The sequence below is a fragment of the Falco punctatus genome (genome assembly GCF_963210335.1).
Source record: "Falco punctatus genome assembly, chromosome: 15".
Taxonomy (NCBI): Eukaryota; Metazoa; Chordata; class Aves; order Falconiformes; family Falconidae; genus Falco; species Falco punctatus.
This window is the reverse complement of record NC_137595.1, coordinates 21,652,525-21,676,896: the sequence shown is the minus strand read 5'-3', so window position 1 is coordinate 21,676,896 and position 24,372 is coordinate 21,652,525. Positions and strand designations below refer to the sequence as shown.

The 24,372-nt window shown below is 36.7% G+C and overlaps 2 protein-coding genes across 2 annotated transcripts in view; both read left to right on the top strand.

The window, feature by feature from the left end:
• LOC308054030 (homeobox protein CDX-1-like) overlaps window positions 1–9,093 on the top strand; it is a 31,394-nt gene extending 22,301 nt beyond the window's left edge. The window contains exons 2-3 of the mRNA XM_080366162.1: window positions 1,264–1,409; window positions 5,160–9,093. Coding sequence (XP_080222288.1) covers window positions 1,264–1,409; window positions 5,160–5,414 — 401 coding nt within the window. The 3' untranslated portion in view covers window positions 5,415–9,093. The remainder of the gene's footprint in view (window positions 1–1,263; window positions 1,410–5,159) is intronic.
• Window positions 9,094–9,097: 4 nt separating this feature from the next.
• On the top strand, window positions 9,098–23,195 carry CDX4 (caudal type homeobox 4). Its single transcript, XM_080366164.1, has 3 exons — window positions 9,098–15,131; window positions 20,113–20,258; window positions 22,980–23,195. Exons 1-3 carry the CDS (start codon window positions 14,702–14,704, stop codon window positions 23,184–23,186), a joined length of 783 nt encoding a protein of 260 aa, XP_080222290.1. The 5' UTR covers window positions 9,098–14,701; the 3' UTR covers window positions 23,187–23,195.
• Window positions 23,196–24,372: the final 1,177 nt, after the last annotated feature.

Genomic DNA, 24,372 nt, shown 5'->3' with positions numbered 1-24,372 from the left:
GCTGTTCTACTATAGTGACTGCTAAGGACACGAAGATTCACAGCTTATAGTACCACAGTGGAACACACTGGGAAAAAAACCAACCAAGAATACATTCCCCGTCCTAGGAAACTTACAGTCTAAATATATAGAACTGAAGAAGTGTCCATATAAATATAGACAGACATGGAAGCACAAAAAAAAAATTAAGACTGTGGTTAGCAAACATGTTAACAGTGGTCTCAACACAAAAATGATCCAATCTTTCAAAAATGTAGGAAGACCTTAGGCTAGGGCTCAGGGCCTTGGTTTTAAGCAGATATTGTTCTCCAATATATTGATTGCCTAACATGAACATTAACAGAGGAAAGGTGGGTGAGAAAGGAAGCATCAGCAGCCTTTATCATTCTCAATTCTCTTTTACTGCTGCCAACACATTCTGTCCTCAAAAATGATCCTGTATGGAATCCATTAAATTTCAGCTCCTTACATCTGCGTTCACTGGCTCATGTAATTTGCCATTACCTTTTAACGATCTGGATACGGCTGAGCCATGTCTGCTTCAGTCAGCTGTACCCACAGCTGAAAGGATGCAGCAGTACTGCTTGCAAAAGAACAGATGCTCTAGTTCTATCGTTGTTCAATGTCCTTTGTAAAGTATCATTGCTTTCTTTTTCTCTTTTTTATTAACTGTCATCTGAGAATCTACATTACTATTCCCTGTGCTATTGTCAAGTCATGGATAGACTGCCAGACTTGAAGGAAAAACACAACCTCCGAACTGCAGTAACAATCACAACATTGTATTAATTTTTCTAGCAACAAGAAGTGAGGAACCTTGAAAGCTCTCAGTGTTTTCTATGCAGTACGATATCCTCCACAATTTCCCTCTGAAGCAGGTAGTAGTGCATCAGCTTTAGGGACAGAGGAACAAGAGCAATTCAACTCCAGGCAGGAAGATTGCATCAGAGTTGAGAACACAACCCAGGTTTCCTGGCTCCTTGTTCTTAACAAGAACACCTTCCTTTTCCCAAATGATAACACAAGGGTGATAAAAAAAATGAGAAGTGGTTTATCTTTTAAGGAGCAAACCCAAAATCTGATGGTATGAACCTCTTGTGTTGTAAATTAAGACTGAGTCAAGGGAGTTAACTCTGGGTAAGTGCATAGAGAATCAGGCCTAAAATACCCACAAACTTATTTTCAAATGTAAAGCCAGATATTTTGTGTTACTAAAGTTAAAAAAATTCTAGCTTGAAGCAATGTGTTCTTCTTTCAAAACAGGTAAAACAAGAACAAGAGAGAAGTACCGAGTGGTTTACACAGATCATCAGAGATTAGAATTAGAGAAGGAATTTCATTACAACAGATACATTACAATCAGGAGGAAGTCTGAACTTGCTGCAAACCTAAGACTTTCCGAGAGACAGGTAGAGTATGGATCACCCATTCAGGATTGCCTTTGAATTTCTTATTGCTGATGAGGAGATAACCATACTGGTTAAGAACACAGAAATGCTACTGCCTCTAATAACCAAACAATGCAACTGGGTTCCCTTTGCAGCGTAGGAACTCAAACTATCCACTGAATGGCCTGACAGCCTTCTTCGCGTTTACTTCTAGATATCCCATCAGCATTACTTCAGCTGTGCAACAACACACCAGTGTTGAAAAATCAAACACCAGTCTTACTTACAGTCCTGTTCTGAGAAACAAGAGTTTAAAAATATCAACAAAATCCTGCCCAGATTTCTCTCCATTTTACTTGGGTAGTGGTAGCAGGGAGAAGCTTTTGCCAAAATTTCTGAAGTGGAAGTTCTGGTTTGCTGAAGTCAATGGGAATTCTATAACAAATTTCAACAAGGTCAGTCTTAGCAGAGAATGAAAGTGATGAGCTCAAGTATTTTCAGGACACCTGAAGGTATTTGTTTCTTTGGCTGCCTTTTACCTTTTGTTAAAGATTTCCTACATACCTCTTACTCCTTTCTCCTGCTCTTATTTCCTCCCACCCTCTCCAAATTCCACTTCTATTTCCACAACGTAAACCAAAACACAATCGTTTCTGCTCAGAAGGTATATACAATTTGCTCTGGAACCACTCTGTGCCACGTTCTTCAGTTCCTCAGTCATGTAATTGCAACACCTGTGCCACCCCCTACACCAAAGCAAAGCAGGTACGTGGCCTCTGGCTCTCAAGCACTTCAGCCGGGTCATGCAAACAACCGAGACAGGATGCCAAGCCAGACCTCCCACAAAGACATTCATAACATGGGCTGGGCATATGTTTCGTCCCATTTTACTTGGGAGTTTCTTCATGCAGTACTCTGAAGCAAGCAGCAAAACAGAAAATTAAAAACTTTACTGAATGATTTCCCTGAATAGATTTCAGGAGACAATGCGTTCATTTGCTGCCTTTTCCATTTGCAAACCATCACAGCACTGTTTTCTCAGTCAGTTATGATACAGTATCATTCATTGAAGATTATGCCTGATTCACCATCGGGTTATGGGCTTACTGAGCAGGGATAGTTCTGCTGTTAATCTGATAGATTCACTGTTCATCCAATTTGAACTTGTCTTACACAGCACACACTGGAAGAGCTTATAGAAATGGAGAAGCAAATACCCATTTTGCAAATATTTCTCAATCTGCTGTTGAATGCAAGTCACTTGAAAATTAGAATTATTTCAACTGTATATAAAAAAATACACTATGTGCCTTTTTGCTGGCTCTTAAAAGCTTAATAACTTAATTATGCAAAAATTAAAAATTACGACCCTTCTTCTGTAAACAACCAACAACATTTACTTGCAGCTTCCTGTTCAGTGATAAAACCCAGTAAACCTTTTTGTTAGTATATCTGAATTGGTGATACAAAGCAAGACACAATAAATTTCTTTGACATATATTGGGGAAACATGGCAAGAATTTACTGCTCTTCATCATCAATATATGTCATAAAGAAAATTAATTCTAGTGCATAAAGCCTCCATCTCTGAAGACACTTTTGAAAATGTAAGATTAAGAAAGAAATACCTGATCTATACTTCCACTACTACCCTTTCATACAAATTAAATAACTCCATTGAATAAATACATCTGAACACACACTGTTCTATCCCGAGTTCCACTGCATTCAGCCTAAAACGTGAAATGATTTACTGGAAAAGCTTTTTTCCTAGCTATGCCAAAATCCCATCCAGGACACTGGAAGGAATATCTGAAGACAACAGGACAAAGAAAAATGGTTTAAACAAGGAAGGAAAGATGTAAGATCTAATGAAGAAAAAGAAAGGCAAAACAAAGCACTGCTAATATAGGAAGGATACAGAAATAAAGAAGTTGACAAGGACAAGAAAGAAGAGAGAAAATTAGACTTCAGGGGAACAGCACAACAACTGAACAGTGGGGAAAAATATTTAAAGGCAGTCAACAGGGGAAGAACAAGTCAGACAGATGCAATTGACCACATTAGCTTTTAGTATAAAATTACAGCTCTTTATTTGCTTGTAGTTATTTGATAATTGGCATATGACCTTGAATTGCGTACTAAAATTCTCTCTGGATCACTGCTGCAAATCTGCACCCCCAGTTTAATAACAAACCAGAACAAAAAACTAAATTCAAAGGCAGATAAGAACACCAAAGCCAGAGGGTAATTCTGAAACAGATGTTAGTTTGGTTTTTAGTGTTTCATCTTTTTATTCATTTTGGCAAATGCACGGGTGAAACTAGATTACCTCAGCACAACCAGAATGCAAGCGATAGGAGAGTATTTGAGACTGGTTTAATGGAACATATAATTTGGTACTGAAATTATATTCCACCAACTGGCAACAAAATGAACTGTCAAGTGTCTCAAGGACTTAGGAGACTGAGTTCAAATTTCCACAAGCTTTGCGCGTATCAGAATTCTTCAGTTGTAAAATGGGAATAATGCTGCCTCAAGGATAAGTACACAGAGATGGTCACATAGACTCCTTGAGATGTTTTGTGGGAATTCACCAGTGGTTTTCTTTTAAAACACAACCTAGTAGCCACAGATGTTATCACCTCTTACTGTTTTACCTCCTTTCTGATCATCATCCTCTTTCCTTTTCTACCTTCTAGCAAAGGATAACCAAACAAATCAGTATTTCTCAGCAAACCACTGATTTTTCTTTGGGTTATAATAGAAAATGGTGACAAAAATGTTTCCTTTGCCATATGAACACCAACAAGAAAACACAACGTATCTGAATAAGGTAGCTTAATTATTACACTGACTAGATATAATACAGAGACACTTCCAAGGATAAATAGCTGGTATGCACTGCCTTAAATCCAACAATGGGGATTGACGTCCAAAGACATTTCAGGTGCCACAGAACATTCACCCTTTCACACCTCAACAGGTTGTGCTGTATTTTCAATTGACCATTACTCATCAACTTCATGTCCTCACTGGTTCCATCCTAATCAAAAACCATATACTCTTCAATAGTTGCTTCATTTCTTCTCAAAGATGACTGCACATCTGTGACAGAGCAATGACTATGGTGTAAAGCAGTGGACTGTGTGGGAGGCAACAGCAGATTCTGGCTCTATCTATGAATGCACTAAAAGGCACATAGCTATTAAGGCACTGCTTATTCAATATCTTGAAGTAATGTTGTGTACCAAGAGAAGTGCACTGGTGAAATTCTGCACAGAAGTGTATTTCCACTGGCATACACATTGGAGCTAACCAATTAATGTGCAGCACCCAAACAGGAAAGCTTTTGTGCCTCAGTGTATAGGCCAGTAACAGGTTTTGACTTGCTCTGACTAGGGCATATAGTTTTCAATGTAAAGATACTCTTAGATTCTTTTGGCCATCACCACGACGTGAGACACTGTTCTGTTAGATTTTGTACAAAAATAAAAAGCAAAGCTCATTCCATAAAGAAATAAGTCCTAAAAAATAATAATAAAAAAATTATAAAGCCCTTTATCAAGCTATGAATAAATATTTTATTACCAGATAGGAAAGATTACCTGTATGAAAAACAAGCCAACAGCTCTGTTGCCTTAGTTTGCCATTGCCTTTCTCACTGGTCCTCATGCAGTTTTTTCACCTGTGACCCTAGACTATATACATAAAAGGACCACAATGCATTCTATTAACAACTGAAAAACAATTTCCTCTACTCTTCTGCAGGTGAAAATCTGGTTCCAGAATCGCAGAGCCAAAGAAAGAAAATTAATGAAGAAGAAAATGACTCATTTTGATGGCAGCAATCTTGGCTCTATGCAGAGTGACTCTGGCTCAGTGAGCCCGATGCCAGTTCCTGACCAACAGACTCATTCAGAAATGCCCAGTTCCTTATTCCCACCTCCACCTCCTCCACCCCCACTTCCCATGAATGGTTTGCAGCACAACGGGAACCTGCCGCAGGTAGTAGCCTCTCAATAAGGCTGCCTGAAGAGCTACTGCGTAACGAACACTATAAACTAGCAGCAGTACATGGAGCACTACAGTATGAAAGACAGAGGACAGCTGTAGCTGTTTTGCAGGAGTCCCCAGCATGACACAGTTTTGTGCACATGAGTTTCAAGTACAGTAAACCAAGAGCCACTTGCCAGGTCTGCAGGATAGTGCAAGTTCCCAAGGGCAATGGAACTGCTGCGTGCCAGGAGTCCTAGTTGCAGAGACCCTCTGCAAGAGGATGCCATGCTGAGTCTGTGCCACAAGGGCAAGCATCCCTCCAGCCATGCGGCAGGTGGGTAGACACTGGGAGGGAGGAGAGCTGAGGACCAGATATGTCCATTTGTTTACAGTACGCTGCAGACAAATAAAAAAAAAAAAGGCACAAAATGGGCCACAGGCAATACCACATTGCTGAGGCAGTAACAGCAGCTGTAGGCAAGTGCTCTGTCTGTCCCTCGCCCCTAGGTCAAAAGCATATTCCTTCTCCTTTGATGTTCACACAGGTTCCATGTACTAATCTCACTTTCACAGACTTTACACATGGATCTTGATAAATGAAAACCTGGCTTATAAGTTTTGACCTACTTGATAGAAAGCCTGGGTCATGATGGTTGCACTCACTACATGTTAAGGGCAAACGTCAGGAATGACCTTTGTGGAATTTTTGGGTTTTGACAGGTATGATTACCAATGCTCCATACACTGATATAAACATGCACTCTTCAATCTTACCATAAATGTTTCAAAAGCATTCTGGAATTGAGAATCTTGGCCCAAGTTCATTTTTGATACAAGAAAAGTCATGACAGACTCATTTTGTATCCTAAAAGAAAGAGCAAAGGAGGGGGGAATCCTTTTAAAAAGCGTAGGTTTTCTTAAAAAGTGACTGCATTTCATGAGACAGTATAGCTCATGGATAAAGATTAAATAATTGCATTCAACTAATTTTAAATTCGGTCCAGTTTTCAGAGCTATTGTGACACTAAAAAAATCTGAGAAGACAAATTAATGGAAGACAAAGTAAACAAACATTTCACTTAAATGTAAGCTCTCAGCATTTTTAAAGTGAGTCTCAATTCCTGAAGTGCTGATCTCTTCCATACTAAGCAGAATTTGTAGGTAATCAGTACTTAAGAATAATCTGGATACTTACTAATATGACTACCAATTGCACGTGCATAATTTTGTCTGCAAAGGGAAAATTTTTAAAGCATGCAAGTGATTTGGGAATTTATACTCTCATTGTCAAAAGCAGTTTAGAAATTTAGGATGCCTATCCTCTCTAATTTTCATCAAGGTGTCCTCCTAAATCTCTCTGTCACTGTTGCAAATAAGACTTAGGAGCATTAAGTCATTTAGGCACTACATTCTTGGGGTTTTTTCCTTAATTATAACAAATAGTACTATTAGATCATCAAAATGTTGGTAATGTGAAATTACTTTGTATATAAAACCCATTAAAATAAATGACTTTTTTCATAATAATTTTTCAATGTGGTATCAGCTACTATAGCAAGTGAACATTAAGATTTTCATTGAATTATAATATCAAGTTTAAAAGCAGGGTGATGGTAAAAAAGCTTACAAAAAGTAGATGAGAATGGTAAGACCAGGATGGTTCAGGGAGCTGGCTGGTTTTACTATTTCTTAATTTTATTTATCACTTTATGGTTGTGAGGACAGCACTAAATAAGAGTAAATTTCAACTTTAAATGGACATATATCTACATTGTAAAATTCCAACTTTTTTCCTTTCACAATGCTGCTCCATTCACTGGCAACAGCAGTTTGAGGCTTTGCATAGGTAATACAGATGAGATGAAGAAACTGCAATTCAAAGTTCAGCAACAGAAAGACTCCTACTGATTTCCACATATTATGAAAAGCAGAACTTGATAAACAGTACGTGGGAACAAAAGTGATTTAACTATCCATATTGATGAGCATGGCAACCAAACCAAAACAGTGGTCTACTAAAAGAGACACCCATTGGCTATGCCCAAAAGAGGAATCCATTGGAAATACACAGAACAGCCATTCTGTCTATAGAGGAAAATGCTAGAGAGATTTTACATATGGCTCATACACACAGACATACACATACATACATATTTTTAAAAAGAGACTGAAAAAAGTTCAGCAAGAAAAGTATTCTTACATTGGCCAACTAAACAGAATTACGCTTGCATACTGCAGAAAAAAAACAATAAAGAATTCCAGATTTAGACTTTCAAAAGGTAAGAATACAGAGGGGAAACTTTGTGTTTTGTACTGATACACAATAATTTAGGACCTAGTTCTAGCTAACCTGGCCCCATGGTTTTGCAGGATCAGGTTCATAGCTACTTATTTTAATCGCATTTCCACAACATAGTTCAATTTTGTATTAGAATTTCAAAAAGGAAAAGGAAAGAGTCCTTCAAGAAAGAACTATAAGAAAAGAAATCTATCTGAACACAACTTCTTTCTCTTTAAAATTATTTAAGCATCATTCAAAGAGTGGGATCTGGCAAAATGACCTGTTTTATCTTGTTTACATGTAGAAGAGTTATTGAGGAAGATAAGTGACCACTTTGAAGATCTGCCTCATTTCTGTTCCAGTTTGCTGAAAGCATGCTTGCTACAGGTTGCTATGTGTTTCCAATCAGAAGTCGTTAAGTACACAAAATAAGGCTGGATTTTATTTGCAGAAGCACATGTTCAAAGGTTAAAATTTATTGCTCCAAAAGCAGTATCTATAAACCAGGGCAATACCTTAGAGATTATTAACCTTCTAGTTATGTCAGTGGTTGTTTTAAGTAGTTCATTTAAAAAAAATAATAATTTACCAGTAATCTATTCAACTAAGTATTTTCAATGTGCTTTAATCCTTTAAATGGTTGCCCACCAAAAGCAAAAGAAAGCTATTTTTCTCTAAGAAGCTTGTGTAGTGTTTGCTTAGATGTGTATTGTGTGTAACTAAAAATGAGACACATAAAATTGGAGCCAAATCACCTGAAATAATTTTGGCCCAGCACTGTGAGTCATGAAATACTGGTGCCAGTCCTCAGAACAATACTTTCTTCCTGACTTTGGGTATGTCATATAACCTGTCACTTTTATCACATCTAAAAACTAGGGACACTAAAGCAGAGTTTCTGTGAAGATGGATTGGTTGTTAGCAAAGTGCCTTGAAGAAGAAAAGCATACCTTAGACTACATCACAAGAATATCTAAGCCCTTAATCCTAATTGTGATTAAAAGAATGATCAAGGTATAACCAATTTTCAGAGGAATTAATTAACCTTTAAACCCTGTCACACAGTGAGAATTGCGATCTATATGGTACAAAAAGATCAAGAAAAGCATAGCAAACAGAACCTTCTACAAAAACTTCATGCAACTAAGCAAGATATACAATTCAAAGTGACATTTCTAAAACAAAAAAATTCAAATACGCAGCATCTGCAATTGCTTAGGGGTTACACAATCATTAATGTACATAAAAGACAGCATCAAGTATGTGCTAACTTCTACCCAAGGGGCAGATTTAACAATATATTCATTTTGGATGCTACCATAACAATTAAAAAGGCATACTCCACCTTTACCACCCTTATTCGGTTTGCTGGTGCAGTACCGGCTTACTCCAACCTAAGCTTTTACACCCAGAGCATACGCTGAAATGACATATACAGCCAGTCACCTTTAGGATCAGCGCTGGACACAGTTACTAGTTGGACACAATTTGTGCAGACCCCACTAGGTAAAGGAATAGGCACAGGTTTTATGGTGAAAATGTTTGCCAACTGTTTTCATACTCAAAGAGCACAAATACTTTCTTGTTCATTTTGCAATAAACTCTGTTGCAAAAGGTATCACAATAAATGGAGAAGCTTAATTAAGGTACACCCTGCATGTTCTTGGTCTTCTAAGCCACAATAAAATATTGTCACTCCAAGGCAGGACAGACTTTATATAGACAATCTCTCTTATTTGAGAGTATGAAAGAACAGTACATTTGTGCAACAGAAATGCCAGTATACCAGGAATATAAAACATGCCTATGGCAAGAATGGCAGACAGTGAAGGCAATCAGTTCCTTTGTTACCTCATGAAAGACAGATCACACCAAAGAACATCTCAATGACTCAGTAGTGAGCACCCAACAATCCCATCTAGCTATACTCTGGCCAGCATAAACTAGTTACAGTAAGTGGGAGCCCTACAGTACGTGGTTTAGGAAGGAAACCAAAAAAATATCAATAGAGGATGTGCTGTTAATTTTCATGGTTCTGCTAAAAAGAATCGATTTAACCTGGCATTCACATGCAGGCTCCGTAACTCCTGCCATACTATGCTTGTTAAGCAGTAAAATATACTCTTATTACTGTCAGTATTGATTTTGTAGCAGATTTTAAATCATTTAGATTTCAGAACAGTAAGACCCTCCTTTAGCTCCAGATGTTTCTTTCCTGGCAAATGCAATACTGACACAGATCATACGTGAAATACGTTGTCACTACTTATAATAAAATGCAAAATTTAACATTAAAAAATGGAAGATAAGTAATTGTTAGAAGCAGTTAGGAAAACAGTAGTGGAATAGATAGAATGGTAAATACTATCACTATGCTCCCAACAAGTCATTTTTCATCATTTTTCAAAAGGATTTTTTAACAAGCAAAATTTCAGGGCATGGTATTAAAAATGAAACCATTGAAGAAGGCTTCACAGATAACTGACATATTTATTTCTACTATTGTTCTCTTATGAAAAACCTACACATTAGGGATGAGAAACCACAGTACAGAACTGAAACTTGCAATATATCCCTTTTTCTCCAGAAAAGCTCAGTTCAGCAAGTGAAAATAGTTCTGCTAGCATTGCCCATTCAGCTCTCTAGGCTGTGCCACATCTATCAATACAGATACAATTTGGCATGTGCTTGCATTTCAGGCCCTGAAAATGGGACCTAACTAGGGTGCTGCATATTAAACCAGCCCGATTAAAAAGGGTAAATAATTTTGAGAAGCTTTGTGTTTGTAGAAGCTTCAGCAAAAGCAAGAGCAGTCTCTTTAGCTCTCTTTTAAAACCAACTGCTTTCCTTGATGACTACTCAATTTTTTTTCCAACAGAACTGACCTCAGTTGACAGCATGGCACATACTAACTGAGCTTTCCTCAAGATTTATACAGATGACTATGAATTTTAGGAGGAATGGGTGTGCATGCAAAGCCCAGTCTGAATAAAGGGTCAGTAATACCTCTGAAATACCGCATTAGAACTATCAGCAATACGTAGATCACTAACAGTGTCCTTAGCTAGCCATTCCATTGAAATTCCAAGCATGCAGTTATAAAGGTATGGGCAAGAAGCATTCCTAAGCCTGATGTTTATTAGAGTGATCATCTGGAGGCAAGAAAACAAACATCTACTCCTATCACCTTAGCCAGAATGCGACACGCTAAACCCACCTGCTTTTTTGTGCCTCAGAAACAAAATCCCAGAAAGATTTCATATAATTTTCAAACTTCAAAGACAGACAGATGTGTGTCATCTTGAGTAAATTTATGAGTAAGGGTTCCTAATAAAGTATCACATATATAAACACCTTAAATGTAAGTTATTGCTGTACAAGACAGTTTTAATCTACCAGTAGTCCCTGAAATTGCAGTTATAATAGCTGTCATTAAAAAATTGAATTGCACGTTTGTGGTTATATTATTATTACCCAGTTTGGAAATGCTCTTTAGAACAGCACACATACCACAGTATACCATCTCTACATTGCCCGTACAAACAAAACTGTAATAGTTCCAATGGTTATCACCATGCTTGTTATTATTGCTAGTTTTTCATCAACAGCGTGTTATAGAAAATTAGAAAATTTTCTTCCCCAGAGATCTCAAAGTACATTTAATTCCACACACATACAATATCATTTCAACAAACACCGAGGCAACTCCCATGGGCACTGGCTAAGTAAATTATACATAGCATTTTAACAGGTGGAGATCAAAAAATGGAATATTATAACCTTGAAGTTCAGTTACTCTGGCAATTCATCTCTCCGACATATGCCAAAGAGCACAGCATTCTTGCTGCCAATACCACACAGATCCTTCCTGTTTTGTCTTTTACCACCCACTGCAGAAAATGGTATAAATACAAACAAACCTTCGTGGATGATATTTCTAGATGTCTAAGCCTATTACCTCAGAATGGCTTTCCCTTTCCCACCGCTCCAGAAAGTCAGGATAGGGCCCACTGTAACACGACAGTTCCACAAGCATTTTACACAGCACAGGCAGCCCTCCCTCTACCGCCAGCAAGTCATTGTCATCCCCTCACAGTGCAAATACAGACAAGGAAAGAGAAGTTCGCTTTTTTTCTTTCTTTTAATCATTTTTTGGTTTTCTGACAGCAATGCTCACTAAAAATGTTCCTGGAAGTACAGTGTAAGTTACTGCTGTATGCTGAAGATGCAGTGGTTCTGTGGCAATGAAGCTACTGACTTGCTTCATCTGAAGCAGTAAGGTCCCATGCATGGCCAAAAAACGATTCTTGGAAAAGCAGACTCAGATTAACAGACAATTAGCCCTCAAAAAAAAAACAAATCCCAAAATTCTGGTAGCCTCAAACTACTAGACTACATGCAAAGGTACTGTTCCTTTTCAATACATCCACATGGTTCTGCTACACAAAATGGGAGGCATAAGAGTCAGGGTGCAGAAGGATCATTTGAACGTTGCCATTTTAGTTATCTTATTCTCACTCTGGTGTTAAAAATCTGCAGTCCTACTCAGCAATCTTATCCTGCTATGTAAATATTTTTAAACAAAATGCCTTATTCAAAGCTTACTATTGTTAGCAGATATCAAATCAGTGTAGTGATTTGCCATCGGCGTATCTTGATTTAATTACGTTCTGGAAAGAATCGAAATAGATCTAAAGAAAATTCAGATAATGAAACAGGCAAAACAAGAAAGGGAAAGGAGGAGCATAAACAAAAGATAAAAGAAGAACAGAGAATAAAGGATAAAGCTCTGAGATACATAAAATAGGATTAGGTGATACTGAAATTGTGGGGGGTATGTGCAGAGACTTCCCATAAAGAAAGAGAAACACCAGGGATTGAAAATGTTACCACCATCTAATGCATTCTATGAAATTAAATGTCATTCACTGAGATATGAAAATGGTTAGGAGTAGAACTCAAACATGTCTGATCTGGAATCTATGAGCAATCAATGTTCACTTGTACTATGCCAACAGATTTCTGATATAGTCAATGGAGACAGAACTTCACCATCCTATGGCCCTGCCTATGACTGACAGCTCTGCATAACATTTAGCAATTTAACTGCACAACTGGAATTTAACTGCTGGCATAATGATCACAAATAGGCCAAAGAGTTCAAGGATACTTCCAGTATAGGAAACATTTTAATTTGGATGATGCTCAGTGGAGTTCTTTGTTCTTTTCAGTACACAACAGTACTAAGTCGTCTGTGGGCTCTCAGGAACTATATTATAATCCCTTTTCTTTCAAGATGAAGGGAACAAGAGTCTCTTCTGACTTTTTTTTTCTAATGTCTATTTTTATGAGGGTACGCCAATTACAGAGGGCCTTACTTTTTCCGTGTTCTACGTCACGATGCAACTTTCCTCAACATTCTCAGGATCTTAAGGATTAATAAAGCCTGTAAATATAGCAAAATTAATTATAAATATTTTACTACACTTCTCAGTAAAAATTATTTCCTAAAAAAAAAAAACAAAACCAAAAAGAACAAAACCCAGAAGAGGAATATCTTTCCTGTCTTCAAGTACACACTTAGACTCATTTAGTGCTGGAATTAGAAGGGATGTGTGAATACAAGTAGTGTCAAAATACAAAGGATACTGAATGAAAAACCACACCTTTGTAAAGGGAAACAACTCATTGTAATTTGCACCTCTTTTGCAAGCATACCCCTTGACAAACAGCTCATTGCAAAGAAATCCATCCAAGAAAAAAATATATTAAATTCACTCTACAAATTGCAGCTAGACAACCATACAGAGGCAATTCTCAAGTCATAAGGTAGGGTTTAGTATTCCATATTAATATCAAGCTCTTAATAATGACATGTAAAACCACTTTCAGAATAATTTTTCTCAGTGGGAGCACTTATATTGACCTATAGAGTACCCATGTGTCAGGCACTTTAGAGAAAAGCATCAAGGCAGTTCTGATCCACTAACTTGATAACCCAGATATTTCTCCCTGCTGATTCCCTTACCTAAGTTGCCACCATGGAAAACAAACTCCTACACCGCAGTTTCAGAGGAGGGAACCCAGCCTTTCAGGCAGATTAAGGTTGTCTTCATTTTGAAACAGAAGCCAACAATATTACTGGGTCTAATCAAAGACTTTCATTGCTACTTTTTACAGTCATATTCTTTGTACTTCTGGCACCATCTTTGCGAGGAAGATTTATTGTCAGCTTGTTAAAATGTATCAGCTTGCAATGGCCACCAGATGAAGGGATCTCTTTAAATCACTTTGTATGGGGAGAATGTGAACATGTGCATTATATTTAGAGCCTGAATTTCTCCCATGATAGAAAACCACTTAGAAACAGCAATAATGAGGGGGAAAATTTTGAGACAGTTATATTCAAGATATGGTGTTTACAAGGTGCTCTGCATGCTGAGGTAATTGACTAACAATTATTCAAACTATGTCCCTTAACTGAAGAAGTAAAAATGAGATTATTTTTTTTAGTATCTCAGAAATTGAGAGTAACAGATTTACTTGTTGATTGATAACACATCACAAAATAAAGTTTTCACACAAGAATACTTGGAATGCTGAACATCACTGTTACAGTTACCACTGTCCTTTCTTTAATAAAAGATCTATTTATTAAGCTACAAATATAAGCAACTGTTGCATCATCTTACAGTACTGCAATTGCTGTTGAATATCAAGGAAGGGTAATAGGATAGATAAAAGTTCTCTAAAAAAGAAAGCACCAGAACCAGCAGAAAGGTGGGGTTGGTCAGCCCTTCATTTGAATGTAAATGTAATTATAAGGCAGGCAGTTAGGCTGACGTCAGACAAGATCTTGGTAAACCATTACCACCAGCACCTGGTAACACAGTTGATAATAAAAGAGGATGAAGTAGAAGATTCCAAGCAGTGGCATTATTACAGAAAACCAAACACAATTATTTTTTAAGCAGCAAAAGAGAATACTGAAGAACAAGATGTTGTGACAACGTATTTACGATCAGTGACAATCATGCATGTGAACTCTCTCTTGGATAAAGAGAACAGCATGTATCCAGGATCTGCAAGGGCTAATAACAACCTGCCAGTGCAAAACTTTGTGTCTACTCCACCCTATTCAGATTACATGGGATATCATCATGTGCCAACTCTGGACACCCATGGACAGCCTGCGGGAGCCTGGGGATCTCACTATGGCCCACAGCGGGAGGACTGGAATGCTTACGGCCCAGGACCTTCCAGCACAGTTGCTGCTGTACAGATCAATGGCTCGTCTCCTGGACAGGTCTCCTACAGTTCTGCTGATTATAGCTCCCTCCATCCCGCTGGATCCGGGGGATTACCTCCTGTAGATACCATTAATGCACAGCAAATCTCTCCCAGCAGCCAAAGGCACAGCTCTTACGAATGGATGAGGAAAACTGTGCAAGCTAACACTACTGGTAAGCACAAATTCAACTTCCAGCCCGAGAAAGCATCTTCTGCTACCACCGATCTTATAAATAATTAACTTTACTTGAAGCACATAGGTTGGTGGGCCATTTATGACATTTATTTAGCCTACTGCTGTTTAATGCAGTTTTAACTAAATTTGCACTAGTTTCACTTTCACCCCATAAAAGCTTTCTGTGGTTACTATAGTGGGATGGCTATTGTGCTTAGATATGGCTGCATCTCACTCAAGTGCAGGAATCTTTGTTGTAACATTCTGTAAAGCATTTTGGATGAAAAACTTTATATTCTTGAGAATGTTATGGAACAATGAATGCAGAAACATTTAACAGTTACAGGCAAAAATACTACAGAATTATTTTGTGCCACAAGGTAAATATCAATATAAAATCAGGTTGATCTGTAAAATCTTCACAGACTTTTCAATACATTTAAAGAAAATTACGTGCTCTGTTCCAATGGTATTGATTATGCAATTTTCTGCTGTTGTTCCTGGGTCTTATTTTTCTCCCTATATTAGGTGAGAAGACATATTCCTAGAGAAGTAATCTGACTCAAATGATCAGCATATTTTGTTTGCAGACATATGTCATCCATAAATCTTAATTTATTTTCAAATTGGTTTTACATATTTTTCTCATGTGCCAGAATTTTGCAGCTTGCCACAATTACACAATTAAAAATCACTTTCTTGCAAGTGTCACTCATTGATGCGCCTGGTTTTGTCACAAACTGCACGCCAGATGAACCTTTCTGTGTATATTCCCAAGGTGTAAATTAGGTGTAGCAAGGTTTGCTAAATCTATTGTTAAGGTTAAAAGTAGTAAGTGTGTGTTAGAAAGCATCAAAGAAAATGCTCTAAAGCAAGAGCAGCAATTACAATTGGAGCAATCTTAGAAGACAGAAAATCAGTACTGCTGCTTGAGACACAATGCTCCTTCAGATTAGTCTGGTAATTGTTTCTTAGTTATAAAGCAGATAGACACAGTTTTGCCACTGTTACTAAACACAAAACGCCTAGTGAACACTAAGATATCACAATGCCATCCTTCCACTTGGAGCCTCTACAAAGGTCTTCAAAAGCCAGGCAGATTCATAGTCTGTTTTTTCCCCCTTATGTATACTCATGTAAATCAGCAGTAACTTCATTAACATCATTGGGGATTTCCAACTGTAAAAGTGATGCAAGATTTCAGTGCAGACCAAATTCAGTTGAAACTACTGAATGTCAATGAGGCAACCCATTCTCTGTCACATCACTGAATTTTATACGTGTTAGCATTCTTAAAGAATAAAATACTCAAAAATCTAAAATCCAGTTTTACACTTATTGCACAGACATGGAAGACCCTGAAAGGTTTCTCACACACTTGCTCAACTTCATAAAATATATATGCAATTCAGAAAAGCAGTCACGTGCTTAAATTATCTCTAGTCTGAAAAGTACTTACACAGAACTTACAGATGCCAAAATACTTTATGAACAACGCTGGACAGGTGAAACAGGGCCTGTCAATAGATACATGACCTGAGGCTGTACATTCCTACAGCCCAGTCCTTTGAAGTGTTAAAAACTGAATTCACAGAAATGGGCTCAAGACATCAACCCAGCTTAAAAAGAGGGTTAGGGAGAGTAGAGCACAAATGTGGTATTTTGCAAAACAAGAAAAGTACCAACTAGATTTAGCTTTTCATTGGTGTTCTTAAAACAACATTAACTGCAAAACTGGAAAATTTTAATACCGATGTAAAAAGTTGTGAAAAATGAAAGGAAATTCAAACAAATAATGACAAGTCTGGAATTAGGCATGTAACAGCTACATACTAATCTATGAGTGCTTACTCTAGAAGACAATGCAAGAAAACTTACTTGATGCCATTATAACCTCTCTTTGAAACAGATTTGCTGTTTTTCCTTATTGCCATAATATTATTCATGCTATCAAAGTAGCTGTTGGCTCCTCCCCTTCAATATTACCACTGCTTAATACAGTTCATTGCTCTACAATTTCAGAATCGTAGCCCTAAACTTTACAAATATATTTATAAACATAAATATGTGTATGTTCTTAACTTCACTAGTGGCATGTACACATGTCAGTGTATGTGAGCAGCATGGAATAACAGAAATCAAAACACCTCTATTTAAATGAGGAAGCCTACTGAAATACTGTCCTAAAGACAGTAAGAATTATTTTTGGGGAGGGGATGTTAATGTGAATTTTTTTCTCCTCTATTTAGACTCTACTAAATACACTACATTCTGATTCAATATTTGTGTTCAGCCATTTATACAAAAAAAAAAAATTGCAGAAAAAGTGAGATGGAAATTTACCTGACCAAGTCAATTCTCAGGATGAAACAACATCACAAAGACAGAAATACTACGTCCTTTCAACAGACTATCAAAGATAAAATTTTATTTGAAATCATGTATCTTCTTACTAAAAGACCTACCCATATATTCATAACCAAACCTGTTCTTATTTCAAATACACAGACATTGCAAACATATGAGGCAGTAAGAAATTTTTAAAAACCAAAAATTAAGAGTGGGTTATCTTGGTAAAGATAACTTCCCAGCCAGGCTACCAAAATAAGAACATGATCTACAGAATTCCTTACAGTCTGATGCTGTTTTGCTAAAAATCAATGACAATATGCCTAATCAGCTTCAGTTACATAAGAGCAGAACTTCAGACCAATTAATTTCTAAAATCTGTGTAATCAACAGTATAAAATGTGTATTTTATGAGAACGAGTGAGCATTCAAAGCACAAAACTTATTGAAAAGAAGGCATCTAAACAAGGGACTAGAAAACAGCTGTTATATCTTTCAAAATTTTGTATGAAACTTCATCTGGGAGTGATCCTTCTCAGAAAGAGAACAGACTTTAAGGGGACTAAACAACAGGAAAACAGTGTTTTTATATTTTGCCAGATCAGTCTCAGCTTTTTTTTTTTAAACTATAGTCAACACACTTTATGCCTTTGTTTAAACAAGCAATGATGTACAATAATTCAGATTACATCACAGCAGAAACACAGCCAGAAAGCAAAATAGAAAAGCAGGGGAAAAGGCCATGCCTCTGCTCTAATGCTAATTTATTTTTCTTTGTAAACTAGTTGTGACATCTATTTTCCACTGGCCCACTTTGTCTGAGGTTTTGAGGCCTATCTGTCATATTGAGGCAACAGACCCTTTTAACACTTCACTTTGCTTTGATATGCAGTCTTGTCTCTTCCTTCTCCCTCTTTTCTTCAGGAGTTATATTGCCGGAAAGGGTGATGATTTTCACAGCAAATAAAGAGGCCTTCTCCTAGCTTTATTGTCTTCAGAAGAAATGCTCTGTGAATTTTATGACCAAGGGGAATGGGGAAAACTACTCCTTTTCTCCACCCCCTCAAATAATGGCTATATTTGCTGATTATAGTGAAGCCGGAATAACCCTGTTGAATTTTAACTTGTTTTCAAAGATTACCTTCTAAGCCTTCAGTTTACAAGGAACCTGAATATCTATACTATTGTTAACATTGTAACTATCACTTAGAGAAAATATTTCAAAGCCAACAATTTGTACCTTGGGAAAAAGTAAACTCACTTTGATGATTGTTTTAGTCCTGCAAATTTAGGCAGGAAAACCTTGTACACTAGAAGTCAAAGTGGCATAGGATTTGGGAAAACATCCTTAATTATGCGTATTTCAAAATGTCTTAAGCTGTGTCTGCCTCTAGGCTTATGATAAAAATACTGCACCCTATCCTCAGTGTTGGTCCAAAATTAAAGAGAACTGAGGAAAAATTATTCCTTCATCTATTTCTGTCCTTTTTTTTCTCTGCTAAGATGAAAGAGTCTGACATTTGTTTAGGGCTTGTAAATTCCAAACCAATTGGCTTGTGTTTCTGAATGTGAAAGGGGTTCTTGATAAGATCTCCTTGTCGCTCCTTTGTGTGGCGTGTGCTTCATCTTAACACCTCAATGGATTTTAGGGAACCACTTTAAAGAAGTCTTTGTCCTACAGTTTGTCCCAGAAAACTCACATCAAAAAAAAAACTGGGAAGATCAGAAGAAAAAGGAAAACTATCTAGTTGGCTGTTGAAAGTGCAAAGGAGAACAAATAAGTTGAAAAGTGATCTCCCAGTATAATTATTACACGACAAATTGTTTTAAAAAAAGTCTATGAAATGAGAGATATCTTCTAAACATGAAGTAATGCTTCTCTTAATAGTATTTATCCAACATATCTAGGAATATTTCTTTTACACATTAGATGATACTGAAATCCTTTTACAAGTATTTTATTGCCCCATCTTACAAATTGCCAAGTGCCTTCAAATCAAAAGCAAAGCTCAGCATGGAGTACCCCCAGTAATACCCCTTACAGGCACTCAGCATCTTGCAAGACTGGATCTTTCAAAAAAAATAATTCAAATTATTATGGAACTTATAAGCATGGCCGATGGCCACACAAGAAAGTGAAAGCATTTCTAGTAGGACATTTCTTTGTGTTAGAGGGGTGATTTTTAAAAACTCAGATAAAGAATTAGGACGTGGTACAACTAAACAAATTGTGACTGAGTTTCAGACTTGAAATCCTGTGTATGCCCACATATACATGGAAGTCACTTCAATGAGCCCTGAAATGAAACCCCTCTGAGATCAAATATAGCCAGCACCAATTATGTACTGCTATGAATTATTTAAGATGCTTCAGGGTGCTTTTCACCTAAGAGCTTTACATTTAAATTTATGTTTCCAGAGTGAGATAAAGAGGGAAAGACAGTTATGATAACCAATACTCACTTACTTATTCACCCTGCACCTCATATTCCTTCTCTGTAACACAGAAAAGAATCGCATACAAGTACTCTGTAGTTTAATTAATGTCTCTAAAATATTTGAGATGTTTGAAAGAAAGATGCTATAGAAAATAAAATTCAACATACTAATAATATTTCTTTCCTAAACAGGTAAAACAAGAACAAAAGAAAAGTACCGAGTTGTTTACACAGATCATCAGAGACTAGAATTAGAGAAGGAATTTCACTGCAACAGATACATTACAATAAGGAGAAAGTCAGAACTTGCAGCAAACCTGGGACTATCTGAAAGACAGGTACACAGAGAATATCCATCATTCATACGCACCCATTCACCAGACACTGTTACTGCCAGGGGACATGAGCAACTTTCACCTTCTGTATCCCAGAGTACTGTGAAGGCAGCCATGACACAGTTTCCGAGTATATTCAACACACAGAAAATACACTAGGCAAACACAAATAAATAAATAGACTAATTTGACAGAAATCTCCAGTTATGGGTAACTATGTATTAGGAATTCATTTATACTACAAAAAGTACTTATTCTTACATGCATAATAGCTTGCTAGACAGCCAGAATTCAAACAGTTCAGCTAAACATTATCTCAGCTATGTTCTCAACAGTCAAGACATTCACTATTTTATTTCTTCTTGCAATCACACAAAACAGTGGCCAGAAAAAATATGAAGCATTGGCTATATTTCAGGTATAAGCCAGGAAGACAAAAACTCAATATTCTAAGAGCAATCAAACCAGATATCTATGTATTTTTGTTACAAAGTTATTGCCACTATTCCCACAGGCCACATTTTTCCTCAGTTTTCAAAACACTTTCAGGATTTTTTTACACCCTTTGATTTTTCAAGTCAGGATCTCTTTTTGCTATTATATTCACAGGTACTTCACCTACAGCAGTAGTTCATACCCATTACACACTGGGTACTTTAGTCTGTAAAATTTGGTGCCAAATCTCTATGCCTATTGTACACATACATGTAGCCAAGACTATACGTTCAGGAAATTTTCAAGTGCATACTTAGATCCATTGCTTCTTGGAAAGCAGTTCTGCATTCATTCATATTAAGTACATACTTTAGCTCTGTCCTGAATAGTCTCCTGAGCAGGGGCCCAGGTATTTTAACTGTGTTCATACAAAGACGAGAGGAATTCAGGATAAAGAATTTCCTAAAATCACTGAGCTGGAGAGCACACTTAGGAAGCACAGCTCTGCAGTCTGCAAATACAGTAACTGCTGAATCCAAGCCTCCTTACGCAAGAGAATCACAATGGTTCTGCTACAGTTGGAGGATAAGGGAAGATTTGGTGATACCGAATAAGGCATCTCATACCTTAGCAACCAGATTTATTGCCCCCAGGTAAATTTAAACAAGAGATCTTTCTTTTTAGAATTTTACAAACTTTTGTTCTTTCTGAATAAGCACATTCAGTTCTCTAAACTACTCTCCTCTTTCAGTGGCCTCTTCTGATTCTGCATTCAGTCTGTGCAAGAACATGGAATAGAGAGGGACCTATTGAGGCTGGAAGTGTAAGGATCCATAGATAAGCAATGGTATTTTAGGTTCAAGCACTGAACATATTGTAGTGTAATGATGTTCAATCCCAGACCCAAATAGTACATAGATAACACTCTGCAGACTGTTAAGTGGCCCCAGAAATTATGACAAACAAGCCTGTCATCAACGGACTGAAGTTTGTTATACAGTAGGATATAACCGCATTGGAAATTTTCAGAGAACTGCAATTATGAAAGATTAAAAACCTCCACCTTAACATTATGCAAGCTGGCTGATCTAGAACACAGACATGCCTGGAGTAACCAGTGATACCGTACAAAATCAACGTTTTCCTTTTACATAGCTGTTGCTCTTAAAGCCATACCAGTCAAAAATTGGAAATTTCCTTCAAGTGTAACTTGACAAAATACATAATTTATCTGCATTTCCACAGGACTCATGACAAAGCTAAACACTTCTTACTCTTATTACCAGTAAAGGTATAAAAAAAAAAAATAACTAGAAAATAATAATGAGATTTTTTAATACAAAGCAATGGTACAACTTTCTATATCGTATTCAACACACCTTAAAGGATGTAACAAAACCTGCAAAATAAGAACACAAAACCTTAATAAGGAAAACAAACAGTGTATCTACCTATTCACACTTTCACATAAGAAAATATAGTTAAACTAAAAGTAAATTTCAAACAGATAGGAGTCTTTACATATGCATACCTAGCCTGGAAAATTCACTATCATTAAGTAATGTCGATATATTCATACATGTGACACAGTACATTTCTACCTGTAAAATACATATATAAAAATATGTATTAGAAAAAAAATATAAATATATATATAAACATATAAAATAAAATATACATATATAAAGTCCAGTAACAAAAAAAATTCAAAACTTTAAAAACACATCAATATATACGTACACACAAAAATTAATCACAATATAAATTAAGAAAAAGAACCCTCACTACTTGGATTTGAATTAATCTGCAACCTTCAAATTATTCATAATTGCATCTTCCTAAAGTATGACACACTCCACTGTCAAAGCTTAGATGATAAACTAGGCAGACCCCTGAATCTGAACGAGTAAGTTGATTCCTACATTCTTAAATATAACACAGCAAGCTCACTTTACAGCAGGTCTAAGAAAAGAAAGCCATTTTCTATTGATTATGATGCAGAAAATGAATACAGAGAACAAAAATTTTTCACTGCACAGATCCAGTGTTTTGTTTTGTGTTTTTTTTATTTGGGGGGTGGGTGGGTGGGTGGTTTTGGTGGTGGTGGTTGGTTTGTGGGGTTTTTTTGGATGGGGCTGGGTTTTACGGTTTTTGTGTGTTTTTTTTGTGGGGTTTCTTAGGTTGGGGTTTTATAGCTTTTTTAAAAATATTTATATTTTCATTGTTATTATTACTGTAAAAACTTGAGCAGTACTTTGAATTAATCAGATATCCTTTGTAACACTGAAGGTGAAAATCTGGTTCCAGAATCGCCGAGCAAAAGAAAGAAAAATTATCAAGAAGAAAATATCTCAGTTTGATGGCAGTGGGGGCTCAGCTCAGAGTGACACTGGTTCACTGAGTCCAAATGAAATATCCAGTTCTCTTTTCCAATCACCACATGGAATAAATGGATTACAGCCTAATGATATTCATCAAGTCATAGTTTCAGAATGAATGGGGGGCGGGGGAGCAAAAAGAAAAAGCAAGAATGGATTTCCCCTGCAACCGCCCCCTCCTCCCCCAAGAAAATCTCTCTGCAAGGTCCATTCTCATTTAACTGTCTTCAGAGTGCTGATTTCTAAGTACAGAATCTGGGACTACTATCAAAATGTTTTAATTATCGCAGAAATCTCAGGGAACTTGTACTGCTAAGTTTCATCGCTCAAAATCTTTGAGTAGAAGGCAATTTGCCTCAGACGCTGACACAAAGAATGATACAACTGAAGAGTCAAGTAAATGTAGTTCTAGTCTGATCATATATATATGCAGAAAACCAAGTGAACTGATTATAAAATAGAGTACTATCGCAGAAAATCTAAGATGCTGGGTGTATTTGGTTTGTTACATTTTATATAATTAAACTGTAGATGTTAATAAATATTTACACTTAAGTGTACTGAAAAGAATGCTACTTTTTGAAAACAATAACATTTAAAACACTTTTAAACACAAGAAGCATAACAATGTTGCTATACCAACATATTGCATTTCATTAAATAAAACAAATCTTCTTTGCACCATGTAATTGTATTCAAGCATACCAATCTCCTAAGCAATCCTTACAGATACATAGTTATCATCCCAAAGTTGCCAAAATTTGTTCAACTGTGAGAAATGCAGTGATTTGTCATGCACAGTAGTAAGTGCCAAATAGCTGGGAAGATGTAAGTATTACTTCAATCTTCAATGAATGCACAGAATATTGCCTAAAAGTATGAGCACAAATGTAATGGAAACAGAACTGTTACTACCAGCAAACCACCAAAAAGCAAATAAAGAATTTGTTTAATTTCTCTAAACCTTTGAAGTGAAACAGTAGCTTTTTTGGGCCACTGCTTTTATATGTGACACTTATTTTGGGCTAAAGGCAAGAAATATCGCAAAGTAGCTGACACTATATTTCAAAACTGTTCTCAAGCAGCTTAGCATTCATGACATCAAAACAAGTAATTAAAGTGTCCACTCCCCCTGCACTCCTGAAAAGGCACAAATTAAGGATAAACATGCTCATGCTGTGGTTAGCTTTAATTATTGGTCCATGTTGGCAGGTGAGAAAGTAGCAATGGTATATAGAATACAACTGAGGAGTCTGAAAAAGCAGAAAGAAAACCCAAAGCACTAAAATCCCCAAACCCTTCAG

Excerpts from the sequence above, each read along its gene's own strand:
- CDX4 (XM_080366164.1), top strand. The coding sequence starts at position 14,702 with ATGCATGTGAACTCTCTCTTGGATAAAGAGAACAGCATGTATCCAGGA. Across the intron at positions 15,132-20,112 it reads TGTGCAAGCTAACACTACTG|GTAAAACAAGAACAAAAGAA; the intron begins GTAAGCACAAAT and ends TTTCCTAAACAG. Across the intron at positions 20,259-22,979 it reads TGGGACTATCTGAAAGACAG|GTGAAAATCTGGTTCCAGAA; the intron begins GTACACAGAGAA and ends GTAACACTGAAG.